The sequence below is a fragment of the Onychomys torridus genome, chromosome 1, assembly GCF_903995425.1.
Source record: "Onychomys torridus chromosome 1, mOncTor1.1, whole genome shotgun sequence".
In the NCBI taxonomy this organism is placed as follows: domain Eukaryota; kingdom Metazoa; phylum Chordata; class Mammalia; order Rodentia; family Cricetidae; genus Onychomys; species Onychomys torridus.
Genome location: NC_050443.1, coordinates 90179602 through 90206059, shown reverse-complemented (window position 1 = coordinate 90206059; position 26458 = coordinate 90179602). Strand labels below are relative to the sequence as shown.

At 48.4% G+C, this 26458-nt stretch overlaps 1 protein-coding gene across 2 annotated transcripts in view; it reads left to right on the top strand.

The window, feature by feature from the left end:
* Positions 1-392: 392 nt before the first annotated feature.
* Dkk3 (dickkopf WNT signaling pathway inhibitor 3) overlaps positions 393-26458 on the top strand; it is a 41899-nt gene continuing 15833 nt past the window's right edge. Inside the window, exons 1-4 of one of the 2 annotated variants that reach the window (XM_036169393.1) lie at positions 393-492; positions 1368-1603; positions 8813-8950; positions 10397-10480. In XM_036169393.1, coding sequence (XP_036025286.1) covers positions 1391-1603; positions 8813-8950; positions 10397-10480 — 435 coding nt within the window. In that variant the 5' untranslated portion in view covers positions 393-492; positions 1368-1390. Of the gene's footprint in view, positions 493-532; positions 840-1367; positions 1604-8812; positions 8951-10396; positions 10481-26458 lie in introns of those variants that run through there. The other variant, XM_036169392.1, reaches the window with a different exon arrangement.

Here is a 26458-nt window from a genome sequence, read left to right as displayed (position 1 = left end):
AAGGGGGAGGGTCAGGAGGTGCCTCTAGAGAGGGGAGGTGTCAGGGAGAGCAAAGAGGTAGAATCAGGACTAGATAATCAAAGAATTGGGGGAAGTTTTTGAAAACACATCTTTTAAGTCCCTCCTTTTCTAGGCACTGAGGAGACAGCTGCTAATAGACAAGGTTGAAATCTCAATTAGATAGTGACACAGCCTATTTCTGCGCCCCGATCCCTCTTCATGCATCGTGCGTATTAAGTAGAACATGCACATACAACTATAGTCTACACAGACCACGCTAGTTTGGCGAGACTTGGGCTGGTGGTGTTGGTCCTAGCCACTCTGCTATGTCGCCCTCTAGGGACTTGCTGACATTCTGTTGACCCATTCTCAGCGCCAAAAGTGGATTTTTCCTGGCTGGAGACCGTCTAGACCAGCCTGTGTTGGCTGAGGGGCTGGGAGCCCATCCTTTAGGACCGCATCCAAGGCAGAGGCGGGCTGAGAGCCAACAAGGTAAATTCAAGAAGATTGTCAGAGATGGCAGAAGCCTGGGTTATCGTGGAGGCAGGGGGCTGCCTGGAAGAGGATGGATCCCTGCAGAGTGGGCCTCCCAGGACTTAGAGAGGCTCGCTTGAGGTTGCGAGTGGCAGGGAGAGCGATTGGCTGTGAGACCGCCCCACCCGCGGGGCAGAGACGTTGTGGGGTGGGGTGGGGTGGGAGGTGAGCAGGCTGCAGGCTTACTGGGTACCGGCGCTGCATCCGAGCCCCGAGCAGTACTAATTCTTCTCCGGCTGCTCTGTGGCAGCCCCGCAGCCAGGTGTGACCAGATCCAGCCTACGGCTCAGCTTTGTCCTTTTGAGGTAGGTGCTCGGTGGTCTTCGTTGTGGGGATAGCCCAGCTAGGTCTCCCCTAGGTAGAGATGGGGGCTTCATGCATCTGGATCACGAGGAGAAGAGGACGACCTGGACTCTGCCGAGCTCCTGGGGGCTGAGAGAGGCTGGGGCCTGAGTCGGGGACCAAGTCCGCAGTAGAGTTCCACTGTGGACTAGTAAAGGAAGGGGCTGGACTCGAACCCGTAGCCCAGCTAGGGTGCTCCTGCTCCGGGGTGGGGGTCAGGGGAGAGGGTCTGCTGTTAGCGTAGGAGACCTTGGTTCCTTGGTTCAGGAGGAACCATCATCGTGGCAATCAGAGCTTCCCTTAGGTACTAGAATTGGAGGGGTGCAAGAGGGCATCCAGGCTGGAGCGGATTGCCAGCGCCACTGTCCTCAGCAGGGGCTGCGGCTGGGAGGAGGCTGGGTCTCACTCCATCTGGGGGCGGACTGAGCGGCGGGGCGGGGCGGGCAAGAGGGGTGGTCCTGCAGTCTCTGATAGCGTTCCGGGACACACAGGCGGCGGCCAGCGCGGAGCAAACATGCAGCGACTCAGGGGCATTTTGCTGTGTCTACTGCTGGCGGCGGCTGTCCCCACGGCCCCGGCTCCGGCCCCGACGGCGACTTGGACTCCAGTGGAGCCGGGCCCGGCTCTCAGCTACCCGCAGGAGGAAGCTACCCTCAATGAGATGTTCCGAGAGGTGGAGGAGCTGATGGAAGACACGCAGCACAAACTGCGCAGCGCCGTGGAGGAGGTGGGTGCACCAGGAGGGCTCCTGGCTCGGAAAGTAGCAGGATAAGTAGGGAGTGGGCCCTGGGGGAGGCAATGTTTCCAGCGATGGTCGCAGCACTGGCCAAAGACCTGGCTTTGTGTAGAGCTGGAAAGGGACGTGGAGTGCCCCCCGAGTACCGCGCTGGGCGATCTTTACTCTCAGCTGGTTCTATCTGCCTGCCAAAAACGTCTGGATCCAACCCTGTCCACGGAGGGAGTCTTAGCTGAATCCTTCCCAGGGAGCTGGGTCCACCGTGTTGCAGATGTCTTTGAGTATGTAGCTGGCTTTCTTCCCCCGGTGGAGCTTTGCTGAGGTTGGAGCCACTCTGGTGTCCCAGCGCAGTGGCTTTGCAGAGGCTGAGGCAGCTGCAGGGAGCTCCAAGTTCTAACATGTCCCTTGGGCGTCAAGCCTGTACCATCTTCCCCAAGATACAGTCAGAATGCCAGTCGGGGGGGGGGGGTGGGGTGTTGAGCTCTGCTGACAGTCTGCTGAGGGACAGAAAAGGAAGGCTGAAGAAAGTCCTCAGTCTGTGCCTCAGTGATGGTCAGAAGGTAGAGGCAACCCCACTTCACCTACACCGAGTCTGTTTCGAAGCCCAAGTTACAGATTCTCGGCTCCTCAACAATAGGTGGATGGTCAATCATTTAGCATCCTGAACCTCACTTTCCTGTGAGAATTAGATACAATGCCTCTCACCTGACAGATGAGGGGCAGACTTTGGTTTCTCATCTTCAGGTGCCAACACTTAGGATGGCGCCCTGCTCTGTCCTCTAAGATGGGCCCCAACCTTGTTGAAAGCTTTCTGGACCTTTTTGATCAGTGTGTGACACTTGAGGACAGGCATGATTGGAGTGGAACCAGCCATTTCAGTGAACCAAACAAGTGGGTTGGAGCTCTCCACTGTCTCTATCATGGTAACCCCCTTGGGCAGTCTTAAATACTGGCCCTTGTCTGCTGGGATAGGTTGCTGTTGCTTCAACCTTGTGTAGTTTGGGTATATTTCCCCCTCCATTCCCCAAGCCAGCCTGATGGGCTTTGCAGGAAACAGTGGATTGGGAGGCAGTGACGTGAGCAGCCATGTATGAATATCTACCGGACAGGCCTGGGTCCCAAGTCCTGTGGGCTTTCTGAGCTAATGGGACAGTTGGCATGAAAAGTGACTGAAGGGTGAGAGAGTCAGCTGGACTCCAGCATCCCCCAACTCTGTTACCGCAGATTGCACAGAGCTCCTGACCACTCTGGCTCAAAGTAGGGCTTCTGCTGTCCTTCCCCAGGCTGTAGGACACTGCACACTTCTCCCTTCTGCACAGATTCCCAGGAACACAGACCAGGTCACTTCCATGTTTTAGCTCACTGGGAAATGCCCACCACAGTTCAGAAGGTTCAAAACAGGCTTTTTATCATGGCTCCACTCTCTCCCTTCCTGACATATTTCAGCTTGAGTTGTGCAGACTGGTAGAAAAGCCCAAGACCCTGATCATTGCATCAACCCAAGTCAGTGCTTTTCTCCCTAGAGTGGGCCTTGTGGACAGTGGAGACAGGATAGGGGAACCTGAGTTCTCTGATGGCAGAATACTAGATAGTGGAGACCAACCGTCTCTCATTCAGATCCCAGCACTGCCATTTATTAGTGATAGGATCCAGGTCTGAAGTGGAGAAAATGCCCACCTCTAGGTCAAAGAGAAGATTCAAGAAAGTGAATTACCCTGTCAAATATTGGTGTAAGGAAAACAGGTAAATATAAACCAAGTATCTTCCTCATGAGGTCATTGTGAAGATTATGGAGGATTGTTGGGGCTCAGGAAATAATGGCTATCTCTTTTGTCATGGAAAAACTGGTAATGTGACCAGGCTTTGTGGTACACACCAGTAGTCCCAGTCCTTGGGAGACTGAGGCAGGAAGATCATGGGTTTGAGGCTAGTTCAGGCTACATAGTGAGATCAAAGCCAACCTGGGCTACACTCTGAGACCCTCTGTTACAAAACCAAAAAAAGAACAAAGAAAACAAACAGTAGTAGCATGAATAACAGCCTAGCTTACCAACATTTGATGGATTCTCAGTGGAACCCATCTTTGAAATGTCTTGGGCCTGGAACTGTAGCTCAGTGGCAGGGCCTCGCATGCTCGAGGCTCTGATTTTGATTCCCAGCTCTGGAGTGGGGTGGGAAGGAAGAGAAAAGAAAAATGTAAGGTATTAAAATCAGTCTTAAAGTAGTATATGATTTTAATAGATGTGGCAATTGGCTTTTTAAAAGTAACTTTTATTTTTATTATTTTATGTATGTGTGTGTGTGTGTGTGTGTGTGCATACCTGTGTGTCACAGTACATGTGTGGTTGTGTGGGTTCCAGGGATTGAATTTAGGCCTGCATAGCAAGCACCTTTACCCTCTGAGCCATCTCACCAGCCCAGCATTTTTTTTTTTTTTAAAGAAACTTCCAGAAAGCCCCTTAAATGTCATAAACTCAGGGCAACTGCTACCCAAGGGGATGAGGGAGAACCCAGCCACAGGCAGTTGATGTTTACATAGTTGCATCATGAATCTGCTTTCAAGTAACTTCCTGGTATTTTATTCTTTCCAGCTGCCTCAAGCTGTTGATGTCCCTTGAGGGACAAAGTGGCTGATTTTCTAGGATTATCTTTAGAAAAAGCAAGTCCTCCAGTGGCTTCGATCTAAGATGTTCCTGTTTTCTTACTCCATGTCTTTAAGAAGTATATGTTATCTGGGCAGTGGTGGCTCACACCTTTAATCCCAGCACCCAGGAGGCAGAGCCAGGTGGATTTCTGTGAGTTGGAGACCAGCCTGGACTACAGAGCAAGTTCCAGGACAGGCTCCAAAAGCTACACAGAGAAACCCTGTCTCGGGTGTGTGTGTGTGTGTGTGTGTGTGTGTGTGTGTGTGTGTGTGTGTGTGTGTGAAGGACAAAGTCATTTCATCCCCCCCCCTCTCATTGTCACATCTGTAACTGCTATATTTGAGATGTTTTATTCTATGGATTAATTTGTTTTATGTGTGTATGTAAATGCTCGTGCCCTGTGTTTATGTGAAGTTCAGAGAACAATTTAGGAATTGGCTTTCTCTTTCTACTATATGGGGCCTGGGGATTGAACTCTGATCATCAGGTTTGGTGGCATGTGCCTTTACTCACATGCCATCTCCCCAGCCTGTACCTGGTATATTTTAGAGGGATCTTATCATGTCACTGAGTCCTAGGAAGAGCCCCAATACCAAGCCTGGATTTATCTGTTCCATTTTCCTACTGTGCTCCTTTAACAGACGTGCATTTGATGGGCTGTGAATGCCATTTTTAACCACGTTCACATTCTTCAGCTGTGAAGCAACTATTGCTTCAGGCTTCCGTTCCTCTGGCTGGTGGTAGTAATCACTGTGGTTAAAGATGCCATGGTAAACTGTGCTTCTAGTCTATGGTTTCATTAAATAGTCCTTAGCTCATTGCCTCCATACAGCCACTGGCAGAGAGGGACCAGGGTTTGAGAGAGACTGCTCAACCAGCAGTAGCCTAGAGATTTGGGGATTTGCCAGCTATCTGAAAGCCCAACTGTACAATTCCAATTCCAGTGGAATTCAAAAAACATTAAGACAGTCTCTGTCTGGACACATGCTCTCCAGTACCTAGCTTTCCTTGTTCCCAGCTAAACCTTACTCTTCGCTAAATGAGCCAGGTCCCTCTCTTTAAAACTGTCATTTCCTGCCCATCCCTCCAGCCTCTAGTCCTGGCTTCTTTTCTTTCTTCTCCACTTAGTTATAATGGCAGCTTTTCAGACGCTCACTGGTGGCTGCCCGCCCCTCCCACTTCTAAGCTGGCTTCTTCACCAACCGCTTCCTTACAGGATGCTGCAAGGAGAGTGGCTGGTGGTGCCTGTTAACCTGCAACAGGTGCCATAGCGATGCTCACACTGGGAGTTCCTTAATTCTCACACCTGCTGAACAAAGTGGAGAGCATCCTCACGGTACACACGGCCAAGCCGTACTTTAGAGGGGCCTGGAGTCTTGCCCAAGATGATGTGGTTATTTGTGGGGTAAAGCTGGGGATTGAGCTTACCTTGTCTGACTCCAGAACGCTGGCCCATACCCCCATGCTGCTCTGTGATGGTGCTGGGGGCAGCTGGTTGTCTAATTCAGTGCTCATCTTGGTCCTTCTAGACTTGACATGAAACCTTGGCCACCAGATGCTCCTTCTTCCAGACTTGATTCTGGCCAGTCCCCTGACTCCAGTCTCTTCCTACCCTGGTCCCATTATTTCCTAACTAGTTTAGAACCTGCTGTAGCTCCCAGTTGCCTGGAGCAGGGGTTCTTAACTGAGGGCAGGGGAAGGAGAAGAGAATCTTCCTATTTATCAAAAAACTCGCTGACATGTAGAGTCCTGCCTCTAGAAATGACAATTTGGCACATCTAGGAAGGGTCCTAAGTATTTATTTGTTTGCTTGCTTGCTTATCTATTTATTTATTTGTTTGTTTGTTTGTTTATTTATTTATTTATTTATTTATTTATTTATTTAAGATTTTGAATTACCTTGGTATCTCTGGCTGAAAAACAGGTGAGCATCTGTATCATAGATGTTCTTTAGGTGTGTCTGTTGACCACTTACTCAGTTTCCCTCTGTGCCCAGATGGGTCCCTCTGCTCCAGCTCACAGCATGCCATGCTTGCTTGTTCAGGGTGTTGCAGCTTTGCTTCTGAACTCTGTAACATTCTCAACCTCTCTATCTAAATCCTCTTGTCCTTTGGGACCAGCCCAGTCCTGCCTCCTCCTCCTGGAACCCCCTTCCTTTCTTCTTTAGACCCTTGAGTTGCTGGTAGACACCATCACATGTAAAGGGCCACAGCCATCTTTAAACTGGTTTGTGTGAGACTCTCCCCATAAACGTGTAAGTCACTGGGGAGGAAGGAATCTTGGACTGTTTAGGAAAGGCACACTATTTGAAATCAGAAAGACCTAAATTTTAATCCAAACATTCCCATTTGCCAGTTGATAAGGTGACCTCTGTAGGGCTTGTTTTCTTTGCCTCTGACAGGAGAGTGAACAACACCTTCCCCAAAGGGGTTGCCAGGAATGTGCACAGTGCCAGGTGTAGTGGCCATATACATGAGTAAGGCTAAGATTTTACAAGGAAACAATGACAGTCCCACAAAGCAGCAGCGTTCCTCCTTTGGAGTGTCAGCACGACAGTGTGACAGAGGCAGGCACCCCAGACCGTTGGATGAACTGTGTGTGCATGGCAGATCTCTTCTAGTTCAGCGTGCTTGGTCCTCACCAGCTTGGCCTTCTGGCCAGGGGTGGGGCTGAGAAAAGGGTGCTATAGTATTTGAGGGAATGAGAGCAGGTGTTGTGGCTCATGGAAGCACTCAGGAGGTGGAGGCAGCGAGTTCAAAGCCAACCTCGGGTACATGGTGGGTTTGTGGCAGGCAGAAAAAGAAAGAAAGAAAGAAAGAGAGAGAGAAAGAAAGAAAGAGAGAAAGAAAGAGAGAGAGAAAGAGAGAGAGAGAGAGAGAGAGAGAAAGAAAGAGAGAGAGAGAGAGAGAGAGAGAGAGAGAGAGAGAGGAAGAAAGGAGAGAGGAAGAAGAAAGGAGTAGAGATAGAGAAAGTGATTGTTTCTGTAGGAAAATACTTTTAGAGGATTTGTTTTCCAGAATCAAAACAGCCCAGATAGGAGTATTGATCTCCCAGTCTCTCAGCCAGGACCTTCACTGGATTTGAAATTTCTAGAGACGGCATCCGATAGGCTCTGAGTCCACGACCTGGCCTGCCTTGTGTCTGTGGAGCTGTGGATGGCCATCCTGTCACCTGACCACTCACCAGGGCTGGAGATGTGATGGACCGGAAGGAAACGCTGGGTGTAAGCATGTGTTGATGGCAATTGGTGGCACGTGCCATCGAGGTTCACGCAACCAGAAGATTTGAGGGCATGACAGAAACCTGACACCAAAAAGAGAAATGTTTCCAGAGAACTAGGAGGCCTGCAGGTCCAGGAACCATCTACTGATCCCATAGAAGATCCACCAAGAGATGGGGAAGGAGACTCCTGTCTCAAGGATATTCAGTCTGAGCTTTAGTCTCCCCACATACACCAGACCCTGCAGGATGTGAAAGCAAATTGTTCAGTTGGGGGACGAACCCCAGAAAAACCTCGCAGAATTAAAAACGAAGTAGGGAGGAGGAAAACAGTAAAGGTGGGTCCCTGCAAGTAGGAAAGTTGGGGTGCTTCTCCCCTAGCCTGTCACTCACTCACTGGAGACATTAACACTTGAGGCTTCCAAAGACTGAGCACATTTCTGTGGCCAGAGAGAGACTTAGGTGCTGGCTGGATATATGGAATTTTTTTTCCCTCCAAGACACGGTTTCTCTGTGTTGTTTTGATGCCTGTCCTGGATCTGGCTCTGTAAACCAGGCTGGCCTCAGACTCACAGAGATCACTCTGCCTCCCATGCTGGGATTAAAGGTGTGCACTACCACTGCCCAGTGACTGCTGGAAATTTAGTGCAAGTGACCTCTGTGTTAGGCCACCAGGGCTTGGGGAAAGGTAACATGCTCAAATTTCAACTCCAGCCTACACTTGGTATCTTGGGAATTCCTCTAGACTCCGTGAGCTTCGGTTTCCCTATTTGAAAAATGGGGAAACTAACATGCTTCTCCTAGGAGGTTGTGATATTAAAAGAAAAAAAGATTGGGTGATGCAAAGCCAGAAATGTAAATAAGACCAATAGAATGCAGTCTAAAAACCAGAAGAAGTGAGGGTACCATCCGAAGGGAGAGCACAGGTGCACGCACGTGTGTGCTATGATAAATGTGTGGCGGATCAGGGAACGCATTTTCAGAAATCACTTCTCTCCTTCCACCTTGCTGGGGCAGAGTCCCCTTCTGAGGCTGCTCTGTAAGCTGATTCTCCTGTCTCTGCCTCCCACAGCTTTGTAGGAGTGCTGGGATGACAGTTTGGAGTCACCACATCCAACATGGCTTCCAGGGATGAAACTCAGGTCTTTAGGCTTGCTTGACAAGCATGTTTCCCTTCAGAGGTTGCGAGACTCAAAGGCCATGTAAAAACATTTGGAACTTGTGTCTAATTGGCCACTCAGTGGCCTGTCCTTGTCACTTATAGAAGAGGGAAAGAGAAGGTGGCCCTTTATTTCCCCCTCAGTTACAACTGAAAGAAACTTATTTAATTTGATAGATGGAAGCAGAAGAAGCAGCTGCTAGAACATCCTCTGAGGTGAACCTGTCAAGTTTACCTGCCAACTATCACAACGAGAGCAACACAGATACCAGGGTCGGGAATAACACCGTCCATGTGCATGAAGAAATTCACAAGGTAAGGGCTGGGATGCAGCCATGTCTCCTTCCCGCAGGGCAGTCCTGTTGGAGAAAGAGGGGCTTGTTGACATGTTAGACAAAGCCACTGATGTAAGTGAGAGCTGTAGAAAGAGGTTATAAACCAGCGGAAGGGAGGGTACTGTTCAAGGGGAGAGGTGCGGATCAGGTACCAAATGGCTTCTGTACTGATTAGGCAGTGTATGAAGCTCAGGCTTCTTCGAAGGTGGGAAGAGGGACCTCGCCTCTTAGGTTTCCGTGTGTGCCTCTGTCAGGCTTGAAGAAGAGACCTTATGGTAGATGGGTCTTCACTATCCCAGTAGGAACAACTCTTTAGTGACACACCTCACTTTAAGAAGGGAAACCTTCAACTGGGTGTGGTGGAGCACACCTTTCATCCCAACACAGGAGCATCAAGAGTTCAAGGCCAGCCTTGGCTTTACAGTGACTTTGAGGTGGATGACTTGAGGTCCTTGGGGGAGCAAAAATAAAGAGAGCAAAGCACAGCAGGGTGGCGGAGAGCGGCCCTTGCTGCCTGGGAAGTAGAAGCTGACCCCGTCTGCAGAGTGGGCCACATTCTCTTAGTTCTGGTGCAGACTCTTGAGATAGTATAGCCGGCACTGACCCTAATGATGTCAAAATAAGAACACTGAATCAGGGAAGAGAAATGACTGGGTGGTTGCTGACTGCTGATCCCAGGCTCAGAGAACGCAGCTCTTTTGGTCCTGGGCCAGACCCATCTTTAGTCCCAGCCTTGGAGGAGGCAGGAGTGGCCCTGATTCCTTGCTGGGTGTGGCTTGCAGTACCTGCCCTCAGCACAGAATCAGGGCAGGCCACAAGCTGGCACAGGGGCAGGCTTCCTTTGTGCTTCAGGGCTCTCCCATGAGATGAATAGTTCTATAGAATGAGGAGCTGGGGGGAGTGGCTTTCATCTTCACGCCTCTCACAGAGACATTTGTTTGGCTAGATGCACAGACTGGATTTTTTTTTTTTTATTTTATTTTATTTTTAGACAGAGTTTCATGTAGCCCAGTCTGCCCCCCCAAACTTACTAAACAGCTAAGGATGACTTTCAACTCCTGATCCTTCTGCCTCCACAGCTCAAGTGCTGTGATTATAGGCCTCTGCCATCACTCTGGTCAGACTGGAATTTTGTCAAAAGAATCTTGACACTGAGTGCCAAGTGATAGGCCCCAAGAGTGATAAAAATAGCTGGTGTTGAGTACTTCCTAGGTGGCAGGTACCACCCTTTGTGCTGTCAACTATCACTTTGTTCTCTCTGCACAGTGACCTGGTGATGTGGATTCTGAATAGCTCCAGGAACTCAGAAGGGGGAGTGGGCGTCCTCTTGACGCCCACTCCAGAAAGTGAACAACAAACAGAGGCTGTAGATTTTTTTCCCCAGAATTCCTTGTTTCATTTTTATTATACCTGTGTTTGTCTGTAGATCACCAACAACCAGACTGGACAGATGGTCTTTTCTGAGACAGTCATTACATCTGTAGGGGATGAAGAAGGCAAGAGGAGCCATGTAAGTTACTGTCTCTCTCCTTTCGTGCCCAGAAGTAATGCACCTCTGTGTAGTGCAGCCTGCAAACCTAGGCTGCAAGTCATGGGGGGCAAGGGCAGACTCCCCACTCATCTACAGCCTTCTCACTGCCAGTGGGCTCCATCTCTGACAGGGCCAGGCAGTCTGAGAGAAGGCTACACCTTCAGATACCTGGGTCAGAAACAAGGGCTGTTGAATCCAGCTCTGATTTGTGCCTCTAATTCAAAAGGAGAACAAGTGTGAGGTATATATAAGATCCTTTGGTGATGGACCCTGTGTCCCAGCTGATAGAATACCCAGAACCCATGGGATGGCCCATGCCTTATATAACCCCAGCTCTGGCTAAGTGGTTTGTGAGCCAGTAGCCTAAAGGTGAAGAAGGCTGCCTGTCATCCCTGGCGTCAGGCTCTGATCCCCATAACTTCGTAGTTTGCCTATGGCTTAGCCCAAAGGTGTGCTGGATTTTGTAGGATTATGAAGTCCTAAAGTTGGCAGGGATACGATGTGTACTCAAGTCAGGGAGAACCCAGTGGGAATTGCTGATCAAACCTTGGGGCCAGAGAAAATTCCCTGCACGTGGATGTGGTTGTTGGAGACAATGCACTTCCTTGTGGGGACAGTAGGACAGTCTCTTTGCCCAGATGCCTCCCACAGCCCTGGCGAAGGCATCCAGGATCTGTGCCCACTCTTGACCTCACTGCTGAACTGGTGGATTACCAGGAAGGTGGTGGTGTTTTGGTTGGCAGTCAGAACTTTCTTTTTGTTTCTTTTCTGCTTGTTTTGGCATAGTGCTCAAATGTGGAGAGTGGGTAGACATTTACCTCAGGCTGGGGGGCTGGTTGGCTGTGTGACTGTGGTTACTACCTTTCTAGTGAGGCTGGTGGAATATGGAATGAGTTCTGCTGTGAACTGGAGGGGGCCTGGCTACAGAACCAAAAGCATGAGCTTACCTCTGCTCTACGAATCGGGCACCTCAGTTTCCTTCTGATCAGCTCATGCTGCATACCTTCTCTTGGTTCTGAAAGGACAGAGAAATGGGCGTGTGAGACAAAGATGGGGCTATTAAAGCCTGGAAGGGAGAGAGGCCAGCTTTGCTTCCTTTTCAATACATTCATGTGTATATATATATATATATATGGAAGCCAGAGGACAACCTTGGATGTCAGTCATCCTTATGAACACTGTCCACCTACTGTGAGGCAGGGTCTCCTACTGTCCTCCTACTGTGAGGCAGGGTCTCCTACTGTCCACCTACTGTGAGGCAGGGTCTCCTACTGTCCACCTCCTGTGAGGCAGGGTCTCCTACTGTCCATCTACTGTGAGGCAGGGTCTCCCACTGTCCACCTCCTGTGAGGCAGGGAGGGTCTCCCACTCTACCACTGGCTATTGGGTGGTAAGACCCTAATTGTGTCCTAGCTCACCAATTAGGCTACATTAGTTGGTCAGCAAGCCTCCCATTTCTACATGGCTTCCTGGTGCTAGGACTATAAATGTGGCCATTACACCAAGCATTTAGAACTCAGGTCCTCATGTATATAAGACAAATGGTTTACTGCCTGAGTCATGTCCTGGGCCCAGGACCAGCTTTTAAAGCAGAAAGGCAGAGAGAGAGAGAGAGAGAGAGAGAGAGAGAGAGAGAGAGAGAGAGAACACTAGCTCAAACCAGCCAGTCTTGGCACACCGTGGGCAACCTTCCTAGAAGGAAAACGCTAGAGAATTCCTGAGTCCATGCTTGAGGCTCATAGGAGACAGAGCCTGGGAGGAAGCTGCCTGAGTAGAAAGGGCAGAGCAACAGGATTCACGGGGTTGTCAATCAGAAAGAAGGCCTTAGGCCTTATTTCTCACTGATCCTCTTGACTCCAGGATGCCCTCAGGATGATGCTCAGACTATAAGAGGCCCATGTACACATGTTACATGAGGCATCCCTAGTCAAAATAGAGCCTTGAACACCCCCAATCCTTCCCAGCCCTTGAGCACTGTTGAGGGGACAGTGATTCTAAAAGCTATGGGTGGGTAAAACACACAAGACCGCAAAGATGCTAAGAATGTTCCCCAGACCAGAGGACAGCTTCCTGTGTACTTGTGCTGGATGCTTGTGACTTGTGCTGGCTTTCTTGGGTGTGCCTGGACTTGTGTATCTGTCTGTGGTCCGGCTTGCGTCCTCAGTTGAAAAGCCCGCATGGGCATTTGTTCATCAGGGGACATAAGCATGGCACTTGTGTGGTCCATAATCTGAACCCCTTTGGGTGGTAGACAGCCTCCAGGAGGCAGGACACTAGAGGGGAGCCACATAGACAAGCCAGAGGTGGGGGCTCATCACATTTTTCCCCCTTAGGTCCTGGGAGGTGAGGGAACTGAGTTTCTCTGTGAGAATAAATGTCATTTTGATTGGCAGAAGGGAGATCTGGCTCCTCTTTCTGCTCCCTATTAGTCTCACAGGGCTTTAGAACACAGACTGGAGCCTTTACAATCTCCCTTGAAGGGACGGCATGTGACAGAGATAGTGTGTCTACTTCCCTGTAGGGCTTGGCTAGTGTCACAGTGGCATATCAAGTGTGAAGAAAATGGCATCTAGTTTCCAGTGCCCACAGCACTTTTCATTCAACCCCATCCAACCTGGCTCACCATGGTACACATTAAGCCAGGTTCTGGTGCAAGATTATATTTATTTATTCATTTGTGTGTGTGTGTGTGTGTGTGTGTGTGTGTGTGTGTGTGTGTGTGCCCATGTGCATGGAGGTCAGAGAAGAACTTGTGCAAATCAGTTCTCTTTCCATCCTGTAAGTCCTGGCATTGAACTCAGGTCATTAAGCATTAGTGGCAAGCACCTTTACCTGCTGAGACCTCCTGCAGGTTCTTCCTCTTTCTTTCTTTCTCTCTCTCTCTCCCCACTTCTCTCTCTCTCTCTCTCTCTCTCCCTCCCCACTTCTATCTATCTATCTATCTATCTATCTATCTATCTATCTATCTATAATATATATATATATATATATATATATATATATATATATATATATTTTTTTTTTTTTTTTTGAGATAAGATTTCACTATGTAGCCCTGGCTGGCTTTGAACTTGAAATGATCCTTCTGCCTCTGCCTCCCAAGGGCTTGGATTATAGGTGTACATCATACCTGGCTCTCAACCAGTATCTTTTCTTTTAATTTAATTTAGTTTTGTCTGCATGTATGTAAATACACCACATGCATGAGTGTTGCCCACTAGAAGAGAGTGTCAAATCCCTTGGAACTGGAATTACAGACAGTTATGAGCCACCATGTAGATGCTGGGAAACAAACTTTAGCCCTCTGCAAGAACAATGTGTATTCTTAACCTCTGAGCCATCTCTCCAGCCCTCGAGGGTTATCTTTATAGGACTATGAAGTTTCTGAACAGAATACTGTGAATGCCAGATTGTCTCTAAAGGAACACAGCAGACATGTAGTGCACACCATCCCATCCCATAGTTCCGCAACTTAATGATTTTTACAGGTGACTCTAACTTAACACTTCACACTACAGAAACTGTCCTTAAAAGGGATTCCCCATCCCAAAGAGCAAAAGTCACAACCCGTTCAAACCTTCATATGCCACAAACAGGGCTAAATTTTTTAATTTAAAATTCCCAGATGAATTAATTTAAAAGCAATCACCAGGCACAACATATTTTCCTTTCTTTAAATGTGGTGTTCATATTAATATGTATGGTAACCCGAGGAGGTTCATGGAAAGTTCCAGACAGTAACACTATATGTCTGTCTAGAAATTTCACAGTCTGTGTAAGACACTGGTCTGTTTTTACACTCAGATGTGAGAGGGGGAATACCCTGGGCATGTAATTTCACCTGAGTGCCTCAGCTGATGCAGATTCGGCCAGACATCTTTGTAAGGGGCTTTTGTGTTGAGCCTTTGGCCAGGCCCTTCTGTGGGCCAGTGAGCAGGCTGACCATTGTGCTTCTGTTGGCTAGGGGATTAGGGGGAAGTGGCAGTTGGGAGCTGGAAAGGACAAGCTATTATGCATCAGTGGGAAGCTTTTCTTCATAGAGGAGTCTGGCCTACTTAACTAAGCCACCATTTTGAAAGGCTATGTCCTCTGATTAAAACACATCCTGCAGCTACATGATTTAGCATGCCTAAATTGGCTACATTCCAGGCTTCACCTCCCTAGGTGATATCAAAGTCTGTTTGTTTTCCACACAAACACACCCAGTTTGAAGCTATCGAGTAAACTCCAAGGTACTAGCCAATAGTCTGAGGCCGTGGGTGGATGGATTTCACCATTTCACCAAAGCTATACAGGAAGTAGACATTTGAATGCCTCATTAATCTCTTTGTTCAAGAGAGTGACCAGTGTTGATGTCATTCTTTTGACTGGAAGCTGTGGCTGCGGAACCAATGGCTTCCCCAGTTTGAAGTCACCTTGACTGTTGCTCCTGTTGGAAGCTCCTGGGGAAGGTGGGATGTTACACACCCTGACAGAGCTTTGGCAGATGTTTCCTTTTTCCCACAGGACGACAAACATACCATCCCTGGGAGACAGACCAGAGCTGAGTGGGAGGGGAAAGTGTGACCAGTTACGAGCATCCTGCTCAGGCCTCTCCTACCCCCAGCCTGGTCACATGTCACAGAGGAAAGGCTTGCTTGGGCGTGGCTTTGTTCCCTCCATACCCTGATTTCTGCTGCTGTCTGCCTGTCAAGTTAATGGACATGCTAGAGATGCTAAGATTCTGGGAAAGTGTGTGTGTGTGTGTGTGTGTGTGTGTGTACAAATATGTGTGAAGCCCAGAAGTCAGCCTTGCATGCTCTTCAAGAATTGTCCACTGTGTTTTTTGAGACTGGGTCTCACTGGCCTGAAACTCATCAAGTAGGCTAAGCTGGTTGGCTAGTGAGCTAGGGATTCATCTCTTTCTGCCTTCCCAGTGCTGGAATTACAAGGCACATGCCACTATGCCTGGCTTTTGTTTTTTAAAGATAGGTTCTGGGGATTGAACTCAAGTCCTCATGCTTGCATGACTGAGCATGTACCCCTGGGAAGGGTACAAGCCTCCTGAGAATTCTGAGGCAGTTTCTAGAGACTCTGCCTCCTGGGAAGTCCTGCTGGGCTAGGCCAGCTTGGAGGACTGAGCTCCAAGAAATGTGGCTCTTTCTTTCAGCTGGCCCTGGGGCAGAATGGAGAAGTGTACACAAGGTAGGCAGAGGCGGGCATTCCGGCACCGCCCTCGTCCCTGCAGCCTCGTCCCTGCAGCCTCCGCCTTCTGAGAATCCGTGCAGAGGACTGACCAGAAGAGCTCTGTAGCACGCTCTTTACTAAGGAAAAGCAAATTAAAGCTGGGCTGGGCTTCGCAACTGCCCTTGTCCCCAGCAACCTGCCGGGAAAAAGAACAGGACCAAACAGGAAGCTGAGGCTGCCTGGGAGGCCTCCACTGCCTCTGTCTAAGAAGGCAGCTGTGGGACAGTGTCTTCTAAAGTCTCTGGGTGCTTTGCTGGAGGTCCTAGCCACAAGCTGAGCATTCTGTTGTCCACAAGCTGATCATTCTCTTGCTGCACTGTGCATGTTCTGTGTGGTTGATGCACACCGGAGACAGAGGGGCAAACGACGAGAGGAACTGATGGACGGGTGCTGTGGAGGTAGGTGTAGGCCCTGGCAGGTGTATGCTGCATCTGTAGAAGAAAACAGACCTGCTCTTCTATGGGGGGGTGTCTTGGGCTGCTGTGGATGTCCACTGCCATGGTCAACCCCTACCCACAAAGAGTGTGATGCTTTTACACCAGGCCAAGCATAGCTCTTATGCCTTAATACCATAGGGAAAAATTACATGGAAAATTGAAGAACTCCACCACTCTGTAACATGGCTAGTTACCCCCAAATACAGTTGGTGTGGGGAAGAAGTGCTCACAGGGATGGAATGTCCTCAGCCAAAATGTCCTTCAAAAAGGAATCTGTCATCTGTAAGTGATTCCCCATCTTGAATTGAAACACTATGGTTAATAAATGAGTTTCAGGCCAGGAATGTAGCTCAGTTGGTAGAGTACTTAACAAGAATGCATGAAGGCCTGGGTTCCATCCCCAGCACTGCTCAAATGTGGTATGGTGGTGTACACCTGAAACCCTAGCACTCAGATTGGGGGCAGGGAGAGTAAACATGCAAGGTGATTCTCAGCTACATAGTGAGTTCAAGGCCAGTTTGGGCTAAGTGAGAATCTGACTTAAAGGGAAAAAGGAAGTAAATAAGGTTCATTTAGGTTTAATAAAAATTGGTATAAAAAGATAAATGGATACCTTCAACAGATTGTTAGGAAAATCAATTTCAGAACAGTACATATATAAATTACATACATGTGTAACATATAAAAACATCTCATTTTTAGGAAGAAAAGTATGTATAAAAAGCTCGATGTACACTAAGTTGTCAACAGTAGAAACCTTTGGAGGAATTTGTTTATGTGGACTGTTCTTTATAGAGTGCTGTTTTGAAAATATTTTTCATGGGCTAGACAGATGGTTCAGTGTGCATGCTTGCTGCTCCTGTGAGAGGACCCCAGTTCAGTTCCTAGCTCCCACAACAGAGGGTTTACAACCGTCTGTAACTCTAGCTCCAGGGGCTCTGTCTTAGGGCTTCTATTGCTATGATGAAGCACCATGACCAAAAGGCAAATTGGGGAGGAAAGGGTTAATTTGGCTTACACTTCAGCATTGCTGTTCATCAATGTAGGAAGTCAGGACAGGAACTCAAACAGGGCAGGAACCTGGAGGCAGGAGCTAATGCAGAGGCCATGGAGGGGTGCTGCTTACTGGCTTGCTTCCCCTGGCTTACTCAGCCTGCTTTCTTAGAGAACCCAGGACCACCAGCCCAGGGAAGGCACCACCTACCATGGGCTGTGCCCTCCTCCATTGATCACTAAATGAGAAAATGCCTTACAGCTGGATCTCATGGAGGCATTTCCTCAACTAGGGCTCCTTCCTCTCTCATGACCCTAGTTTGTGTCAAGTTGACACACAAAACCAGCCAGTCCAGGCTTCAACACCCTCTTTTGGCCTCTATGGGCATCTGATCACATATGTCATATACATAAAATAAAAATAATCTTTAAAAACAGTTTTAAAGACCTTGTAGGTTAGTCATAATTTCAGTGCAGACAAATATTTCTGTTGTGTGAGCAGGAGAGCAGCCCACTTAGGCAAAGTTGTGAGACAGCCTGCAGAATTTTTCACCTGAGAGTTGTGCTCGAAATTTCGACCGTTTCTGAGGCTTGTTTCTGTGCAGCCTTGGCTATGCTGAGCGCCTCAGTGGGTGGTCCTCCAGTGTTTAGGGTCCTGAGTAAGGTCAAAGGGGTGGTTGTTGGGACTGTAAAGTGCAGCAAACACAGAATCTTCTGAAGTTGGTCTCACTCCAGTTCTCTGTGTCAGATAAAGGTCAGATCTGCATTGCAGGCTGTTCCCAAGACCAAACACCATCCATCCCTGTTCCCCTCCCAACGTGGGCCAGATAAGGAGGTCCCTGCAGGACCCGGCTGTGTGCTCAGTCTGTGTGAGCTCATGGGCTGAGTCACATGGGGGAGGAGATGATGACCACTTAGAGACTACTGCCTCCACCTCTGAAAATCCAAATCCTGCAAGCCTTCCTTCCTTCTACTCTCTGCCCGTTCCATCCCTCCCCTAGGTGTTTAGATGCTGCTGGCAGTTCTTTAGTGAGTTAAATAAGGGCTGGCCACAGCCAGGTCAGTTCAAGTGACCCTTGATACATATTAGCTGTGTGCCTTTGATTAGTATCTTGACTGCTTTGTGCCTTAATTTCCCTATAGGTAAAAATCAGCTCATCAAATTTCCTTCCAGCCAGGAGTAGTAATACAGCATTCAGGAGGTGGAGGTAGGAGGATCATGAGTTTGGAGTTATTCTTGGCCATACAGCAAGTTTAAGACTAGCCTGAGCTACATGAGACCCTTTTTCTTTTTCAACACACACACACACACACACACACACACACACACACACACACACACCAGACAAAATGTCCTCCATATTATATTCATGAAGTTAAAACCGTCCATGTTAAAACCAGTGGGTAGTGTCTGGATCATCAGCCCATTACTGTTATCATATTTTGGTTGCCTCCAACCCATGCCTATCCTAATTCCCTGCATTAGTCACTCAACTCATTCATTTTTCATTCACTAGCGTGTTCTTTCGACTACCTACTATGTTATTGGCAGCCTAGTGTAAGAGAGTTTTTAACATCAAAGGGAACCAAGGCTCAACCAATCAACTAAATAGTTACAGTGAGTGCATAATTTATTTCTTTTTAAATATTTTTAAAATTATTTTTAAGAGTGTCTGTGTTTACATTCATGTGTGTGAAGTGCCCAAGGAAGCCAGAAGAGGGCGTCAGATCTCCTGGTGCTAGAGTTACAGGCAGTTGTGTGCTACCCGGGGTGGATGCTGGGAATGGAACTCAGATCTTCTGGAAGAGATCTTAACCACTGAGCCATCTCTCCAGCCTTATTCATTTCTTTGTAAGACAGGGTTTTGCTATGGCTGCCGTAGCCAAGTCTGGTCTTAAACTCCTGCCTCAGCCTCTCCAGTGCTGTGGGTTATGGGTGTATACCACAGACATGTAATTTCCAAAGCAGACATTGAGCTAGGCAGGGTAGCCTGAGAGGACTTTGTTGGGGGGGCTAGGATTCTGCATAGTCTGTCATGTTTCTGATTGCTCTGTAAGTCAGGACTCTAACTGCCCAGTTGTTCAAGACTATCTCTTTAAGGGTACTGGGTAGACTGGGAGACAAGAACTGCTCTCCCTCCACGGGCAGAAGGTGATGCACTCCAGCATAAAAGGTTTTATTCCCTAAGCTTCCAATTCCTCAGGGGTGACACAAGCCCATGCAGGAGGTGACGTTTCCCTAATGTGTGAATGCAGCTTAGGGAGCCAGAGGACCGGCACAGACATCAAGCTCACACTGCTTGTGTGCAGATGGCATTAAATCCTTTGTCTCCCACCCCAGAGTCTTGTGTGAAACAGGAGGGCTCCCTTGTCACCTTGAAAGCAGAGGAGACTCAGGCCCTTTGCATTCTTGATGGGCTTTCTGGAAGAGATGGTAGTTACACTGTGTTTGCAATGGTGTCTGGGAATTAGTTGCAGGGGAGAAGGGCATTTCTTCCTGATATACTGCTTCTTCAAAGTCAAGAGGACACGCAGCTATAAGAGCTGCAGAACACTCATTTAGAATGCCAGAGCATGGTGGGAATAGCAGCTGAAGCTGGGAAGGGGTGGGATTAGGTCAGGAGACTTGGAGAACCCAGCCAAGGATCAGCAGACATGCTGAGTTAGGCATGTTCTGTGTCTGAAAGCCCTTACCACCCACTGTACTGCATCAGTGAGATACCACATGATCCCCAAAGCTGGGAGCCAGGAGGACCAGGTTTGGATGGCAGAGGCATCTCTGAGGACGCAGCTTTGCTGAAGCTTAAAACCCAAGTCCCTGCAGGCTGCAGTCTGTGTCCCGCAAGAGCCTGGCTTTGGGCCTAGAAGTCTGGAACGTTTTACTTGAAAGTGGAGCACAGACCAGATAAGTCACACTGATCGCACCTAAAATCTGGTTAGCCCGATGCCATCAACTGTAGAACAAGCTGTGTTCTGAGCTCTTGGGACGTGTAGGGGCCAAACTGTCTCGTGCAGGCATGTGGCTGTCTTCTGCCTTGGGAACTTGGGGATTCTTCCAGGCACCAGCCCAGGGGCCTTTGCATCCTGTTTGTCAGCTCCGCCTTTGCCCTTCTTTGCTCTTGGTGTCTGTTGTCCTGAGAACCTCACAAAGCTTGTGAGCCCATCTTGTTTTTAAAATAATATCACAGATGTAATAATAGCGAGGTCTGCGTGCTCCCCCATGGTCCCTCATTTAGTCACTGTGACTCAGAAGGTGATCAGATTAAGCAGCCCCTCCCCAAATCCAGCCATTTGTGAGCCAAGGTAAATACTGGCTGTTGTGATGGGACACAGTAAATGTCCCATACTGACTGGTGATTATAATGGCCATGGGAGTGATCCATCATGAAAGCAAACACTGCCTGCTGTGTGCCAGGTGCTTAGTGAGGGGTCCTGCCATCTGCATGATGGCCATCCAAGCAGGACACTCGCTGACCCCAGATGGAGACAGACACAGAGAAACAATCCTAGCCCATAGGTGGCAGAGTCAGTACTAACAAGAGGGGTAAACATTTAGGTCTCACTGACTCAAAGATTCCTAAAACACATCTTTTCCTTTAGCAGAGTTGTTTGCTTGCTCCTGTCTTTTAACAACATGATCTCTTGCAGCCCAAGCAAGCCTCAATCTTGCTTGATGTGAAGCTTTTGGTCCCCCAGGGGTAGTGGTGGAGACAAGTAGATCTCAGGGTCTCACTGGTCAGCCGGTCTGGATAAAATGATAAGCAGCAGGTTCCCCAAAAGACACTGCTCAAAAAATAAAAGGAAGATGATGAAAGAGATCTGATGTCAATCTCTGGCCTGCGCATGCGCTCACACCAGTGAGCATAGTCATGTGCGCATGCACTCAACACCAGTGAGCATAGTCATGTGTATAGGCACACACACCAGTGAGCATAGTCATGTGCGCATGCACTCACACCAGTGAGCATAGTCATGTGCACAGGCACACACACCAATTAGTATAGTCATGTGCACAGGCACACACACCAGTGAGCATAGTCATGTGTACAGGCACACACACCAGTGAGCATAGTCATGTGCACATGCACACACACCAGTGAGCATAGTCATGTGTACAGGCACACACACCAGTGAGCATAGTCATGTGCACAGGCACACACACCAGTGAGCATAGTCATGTGCACAGGCACTCACACCAGTGAGCATAGTCATGTGTACAGGCACACACACCAGTGAGCATAGTCATGTGCACAGGCACACACACCAATTAGTATAGTCATGTGCACAGGCACACACACCAGTGAGCATAGTCATGTGCACATGCACACACACCAGTGAGCATAGTCATGTGCGCATGCACTCACACCAGTGAGCATAGTCATGTGCGCATGCACTCACACCAGTGAGCATAGTCATGTGCACAGGCACACACACCAATTAGTATAGTCATGTGCACAGGCACACACACCAATTAGTATAGTCATGTGCACATGCACACACACCAGTGAGCATAGTCATGTGCACAGGCACACACACCAGTGAGCATAGTCATGTGCGCATGCACTCACACCAGTGAGCATAGTCATGTGTACAGGCACACACACCAGTGAGCATAGTCATGTGCACAGGCACACACATAATACACATGCAAACAAAATAGAGCCAGCTTCCCATTCCTGTGGGGATATACTCAGCAGTAGAATGCCCAGTTTACAGGGTCTTTTATTTTTTTTAAAGTATGGATGTTTTGCCTACATGTATGTCTGTGTACCACTCTCCTGCTGAGAAGAGGGCATTGGATCCCCTGGAACTGGAGTTACAGAAGGTTGTGAGCTGCCATGTGGATGCTGGGAATCTCACCTGGGCCCTCGGAAAGAGCAGCCAGTGCTCTAATCACTGAACTATCTTCTTGGCCCTTCATGGGGCTTTCGATTTGGGGCTTGTTAAACAATAGCCATATTGCCTTGCACAGTGACTTTGTGGTTTCACATCCTGTTCACCACGAGCATATCTTGTCCTTCTCATATCTCATGATTGTAGGCACTGGAGACATGCACTGGGACCTAATTTGAAAGATTATCTGGATGTTTATGGTGTTACCTCAACACTCTGGAGGCTGAGTCAGGAGGATTGCAAGTTTGAAACCAGTCTTGGATACATAATGAAATCTTTCTCAAAAACAACAATAACAACAAAACAAAACAACACATAAACGCCAAACTTCCAATAACTCCTGGTCTCTTTTGTGCTTGGATGGGGCAGCGCTTTCCCAGTTCTGACTCCAGAAGTTGTCTCTAAGTATGGCAGCTGCAGTAGACGGAGATCCAGTTCTGCTGGCCCTGCATTCTCAGCTCACACTGGGGCCTCCCTCTAGCTGATGGGTTCAAGACTGCCCATGGTCTTACACACAGCCCCATGGCTTGAGCTCTGGAACCACAAGATCTATACCCCCAGGTGGCTTTCCAGGAATCTATACCCCCAGCCTCTCCATATGAGACCCCACACCCACTCTCCAGCCTCCTGAAAGAACCCCCTTTCTCTGCCAGATATGCCAGACTCCCAGGGCTTTGGGTCCCCAGGGAGGTTTTGTGATATCAATGATGTTTTGACTCCCATTGACAGTGGCTTCTCGGAAGATGAGCCCAAACAGAGCCAGTGGAGGCTTCAGTTATGTCTGTTCTTCCTTCAGAGTGGGATGCAGGATCAGTGGAAGGGAATGGCTGAGGTGGGGTGGACAGGACAGAGGCCATATTTAATGCCCTTGAGTAATGACAGTGGTGCCACAGTTGGACAAGCTTGGCTGGTGTCCCACATCAGGCAGAAAGCTGCTTCTCCAGTCACCTCCTCAGCAAAGGAAGGGAAATGATGGATGCAGACCAAGTCACAGATCTCACTAGACCCACAGATCTCACAAGACCCACAGTCACTGTCATTTTTGCCTCCATACCACGAGGAAAGGGAGTAAGACCCTTAGGTGCATTTCAGAGTAGCACAGTACTGTGGGATTTGGAGCGTGAACTTCTGTGGGTCAGAAGGCTGTTGTGTGACCGTGGTTCCTGTGTCAGGAACCTTCTCTGTGGGGAAGAGCATGTACTGACTACCTGAGAAGGGCATTGAGGCAGGAAGCAGTGAGCTGGTCCAGTGGCACACACCTGTAGTACTGGGGAGCCTAAGGCATGAGGATCAGGAATTGGGGAGCTTGAGGCAGAAGGATCAGGAGTTAGAGGACAGCCTGGGCTACATAGCAAATAGCCTCCCATCCCCCCAAATAAGATGTGGAAAAAATGTAAAATTTCCCTTTTGACTTAACTTCTTGGTCCCTGGGGTAGTTGACAGTAGGTTACAGAGGATGTGTGACAGATCAGGAGTGGTGTTTATTTTGCTGTAAAGTCACGGTTGCTCTAATGTATGTAGTGCCTTATGAGTTTCTAAGAGGTGACAGTAGCCAGGGTGCCAGACCAAACCAATGAAAACCTGGATGTGTGCAGACAGGTCCCATGCCAAACAAAATGGAGCCTTTCATGGGGTCTGGCAGGTATAAACTGTAGAACTAGCAACAGGCCTCACTTCAAGTTCTTTAAGGAGGGGTTGGGAATGTGACTGAGTTGGTAGACTGCTTACCAAGCATGCACAAAGCCCTGGGTTCAATCCTCAGCCCTGTAAGAACCAGGTGAGGTGGTGAATGCCTGCATTCCTAGCACTCAGGAGGTGTGTGTGTGTGTGTGTGTGTGTGTGTGTGTGTGTGTGTATCAGGAATTCAAGGCATCCTTAGCTGCATAGTGAATTTGAAGCTGGCCTGTGCTTTCGTGACCCTGCCCCAAAACAAAGCAAACAGAGGAAGATGTAATGGAAGCACTTGGCACAGACCTCTGTCATACCCCCATCCCCTGCCCTATGGCAGACATTACTAATACATTGTAGAGTAATTTCCTTATGAGCTCAGATAGTTCCGTACTTGAGCTAAGATAACACTACAAGCAGCTGCTGACAGGGAGCTGAACTCTATTTGTAACTTACTTCTTCTCCCACTTGGGGGGCAAACATCCCACTTATAGATGAGGAATAGAGCTGGGGATGGGGTGTGAGTTTTCTCTAGAACACAAAGTGATCATACCTGGAACCTCATTTCAGGTTAGTTCACGTTTTGATAAGCCTGGTTTCCTGCTACAGAGAGCAGATCTAGGGGTGTCATAGCACTGAGGATTAGTGGCAAGGAAGGTGGGGTGACTGATAATGAGGGGGGTGTTGAAGACTGAGTGGGGAGACTTTTGGAGAGTTCTGGCTGGTGAGAAAGGAAGTTTGTAAAGTGCAGATGAGAGTGTTTTCTGGAAGGTTTTTAGTCCCAGGAAGTCAGGGGGCTTCATTTGTTATGTGTCATGTCTAGGTCTGCACTTGGAATCGAGTAAGCACCCAGTAGTGAATGAACACACGTAATAGAGAATTAGGAAGTGTAAACAGAATAAACAGAAGAAGCCAGGACAGAGTGTAGGAAGTAGTGTGTGTGTGTGTGTGTATGTGTGTGTGTGTGTGTGTGTGTGTGTGTGTTTATTGTGGACAAATGGCTAAACAGTCTTATTAAATAAAAACCTGGAGCCAAATATAGGGGTGAAAACCTGAGAGATCAGGGAGATTGGAAAAGCCACCTCAGTCTCCAAAGAGACCTACTGCCTGTATCTCCACGCCTATATGCCTTTCTGTTCTGTTCTTTCATTGACTCTTTCAGCCCAGCTACATCACTTCCTCTTCCTGCCTAGCTCTGTTACTTCTGTCTGTCTAGACCTCCAGACCTCTATGGTTAGTGCTGGCATTAAAGGCATGTGTCACCATGCTTGGCTTTGCTCCTCAATATGGCCTTGAACTCACAGAGATCCAGATGGATCTCTGCCTCCCAAGTGATAGGATTAAAGGTTTGTGTGCCACCATTTTCTGGCCTCTGTGTCTATCTACTGGCTGTTCTGTCCTCTGACCCCAGATAAATTTATTAGGGTGCACAATATGTTGGGGGACACAATATCACCACATTGTGTGTTGGTGGGGGAGGGGGACATGTGCCTGTGTATACATAGAAGGCCAGAGATTGACATCAGGTGTCTTTTCTCTATCATTTTCCACTTTTTTGAGACAGGGTCTCTCACTGAACATGGAATTTGCCTGTTCATCTAGACTGGCTGGCTGGAGAGCCTCAGGATCCACCTGTCACTGCCTCCCCAGCTCTGGGAGTATAGGTGCACACCACCACTCCTGGCTTTTATACAGGTGCTGGGGGTCACACTCAGTTCTCCATGCTTGTGCTGCGAGTGCTTTATCCACAAAGCATCTCTCCAGCTTTGTGAGTGAGTTTTATTTACTGAAAACTGTCCACTCTGACCGATTGCTTTTCTGGCCTGCACTCATCCCTCTGTGTTCCTAAGCATCCACTGTTTGCTGAGTGGTTTCCTTGCAGGCTATACATATTCTAGTTTCCAATCCTTAGAACACTATGGCATCAGTATTGTTTTAGGGAGAGGACACTGGAGTTTGGTGAAGCTACAATAGAAGATTAAATGTTAAGACTAGAATAAAAAAACCTAAATTTTCACCATTTCAATAAAAAATATGTATTCCTGATTTAAAAAGTCATGGGCACTTGCAGCTATAATTTTGGAAGGGTTTCTCAACCCTCTGCCACCTGATTGCAATGTGTGTCATGTAGACCAAGCTTCACTGGTTGGCACCAGCTCCCTCCTCTGCTGGAAATAGAAGACAAATTCACAAAGGACAACCAGAGACAAGATGCACAGTGACCAAGCCCTCCCCAGGGACAGCAAAGCCCCGTGGATCAGAGGGGAAGACAAACTGTGGTCTCTCACATATGTCTCTTGTTCTTTGTGTATGTGTATGTATTCCTGTGTGTGCACACACATGCATACATGTGTGGACATGCAGGTAGAGGCCAGAGTCAATATTGGGTGTTTTCCTCAGTCACTCCCTATTTATTCATTTATTTATTTAGAGACTGAACTGGGAGCTCACAGATTGGCCAGTGAAGCCCAGGAATCTTTCGTTCTCTGGCCCTAACAGCTCAAGGATCCAAACTCAGGTCCACATGCTTGTAGAGCAAGTACTTCTCTGACTTGGCCACTGTTTGTCTTTCTTTTCCTCTTGCTGCAGAGGGACAGTTTCTGCCATTGAGGCAGGGCACTTTCAGAGAGTGGTGTACAGTGTCAGGAGACACTGGCTACTGACCACATTGCGACCATGGGATGTGGGAAGGACTGCCACAGGAGATCAGCCTGGATTTGCCAGTTTCATCAGTTAGGGG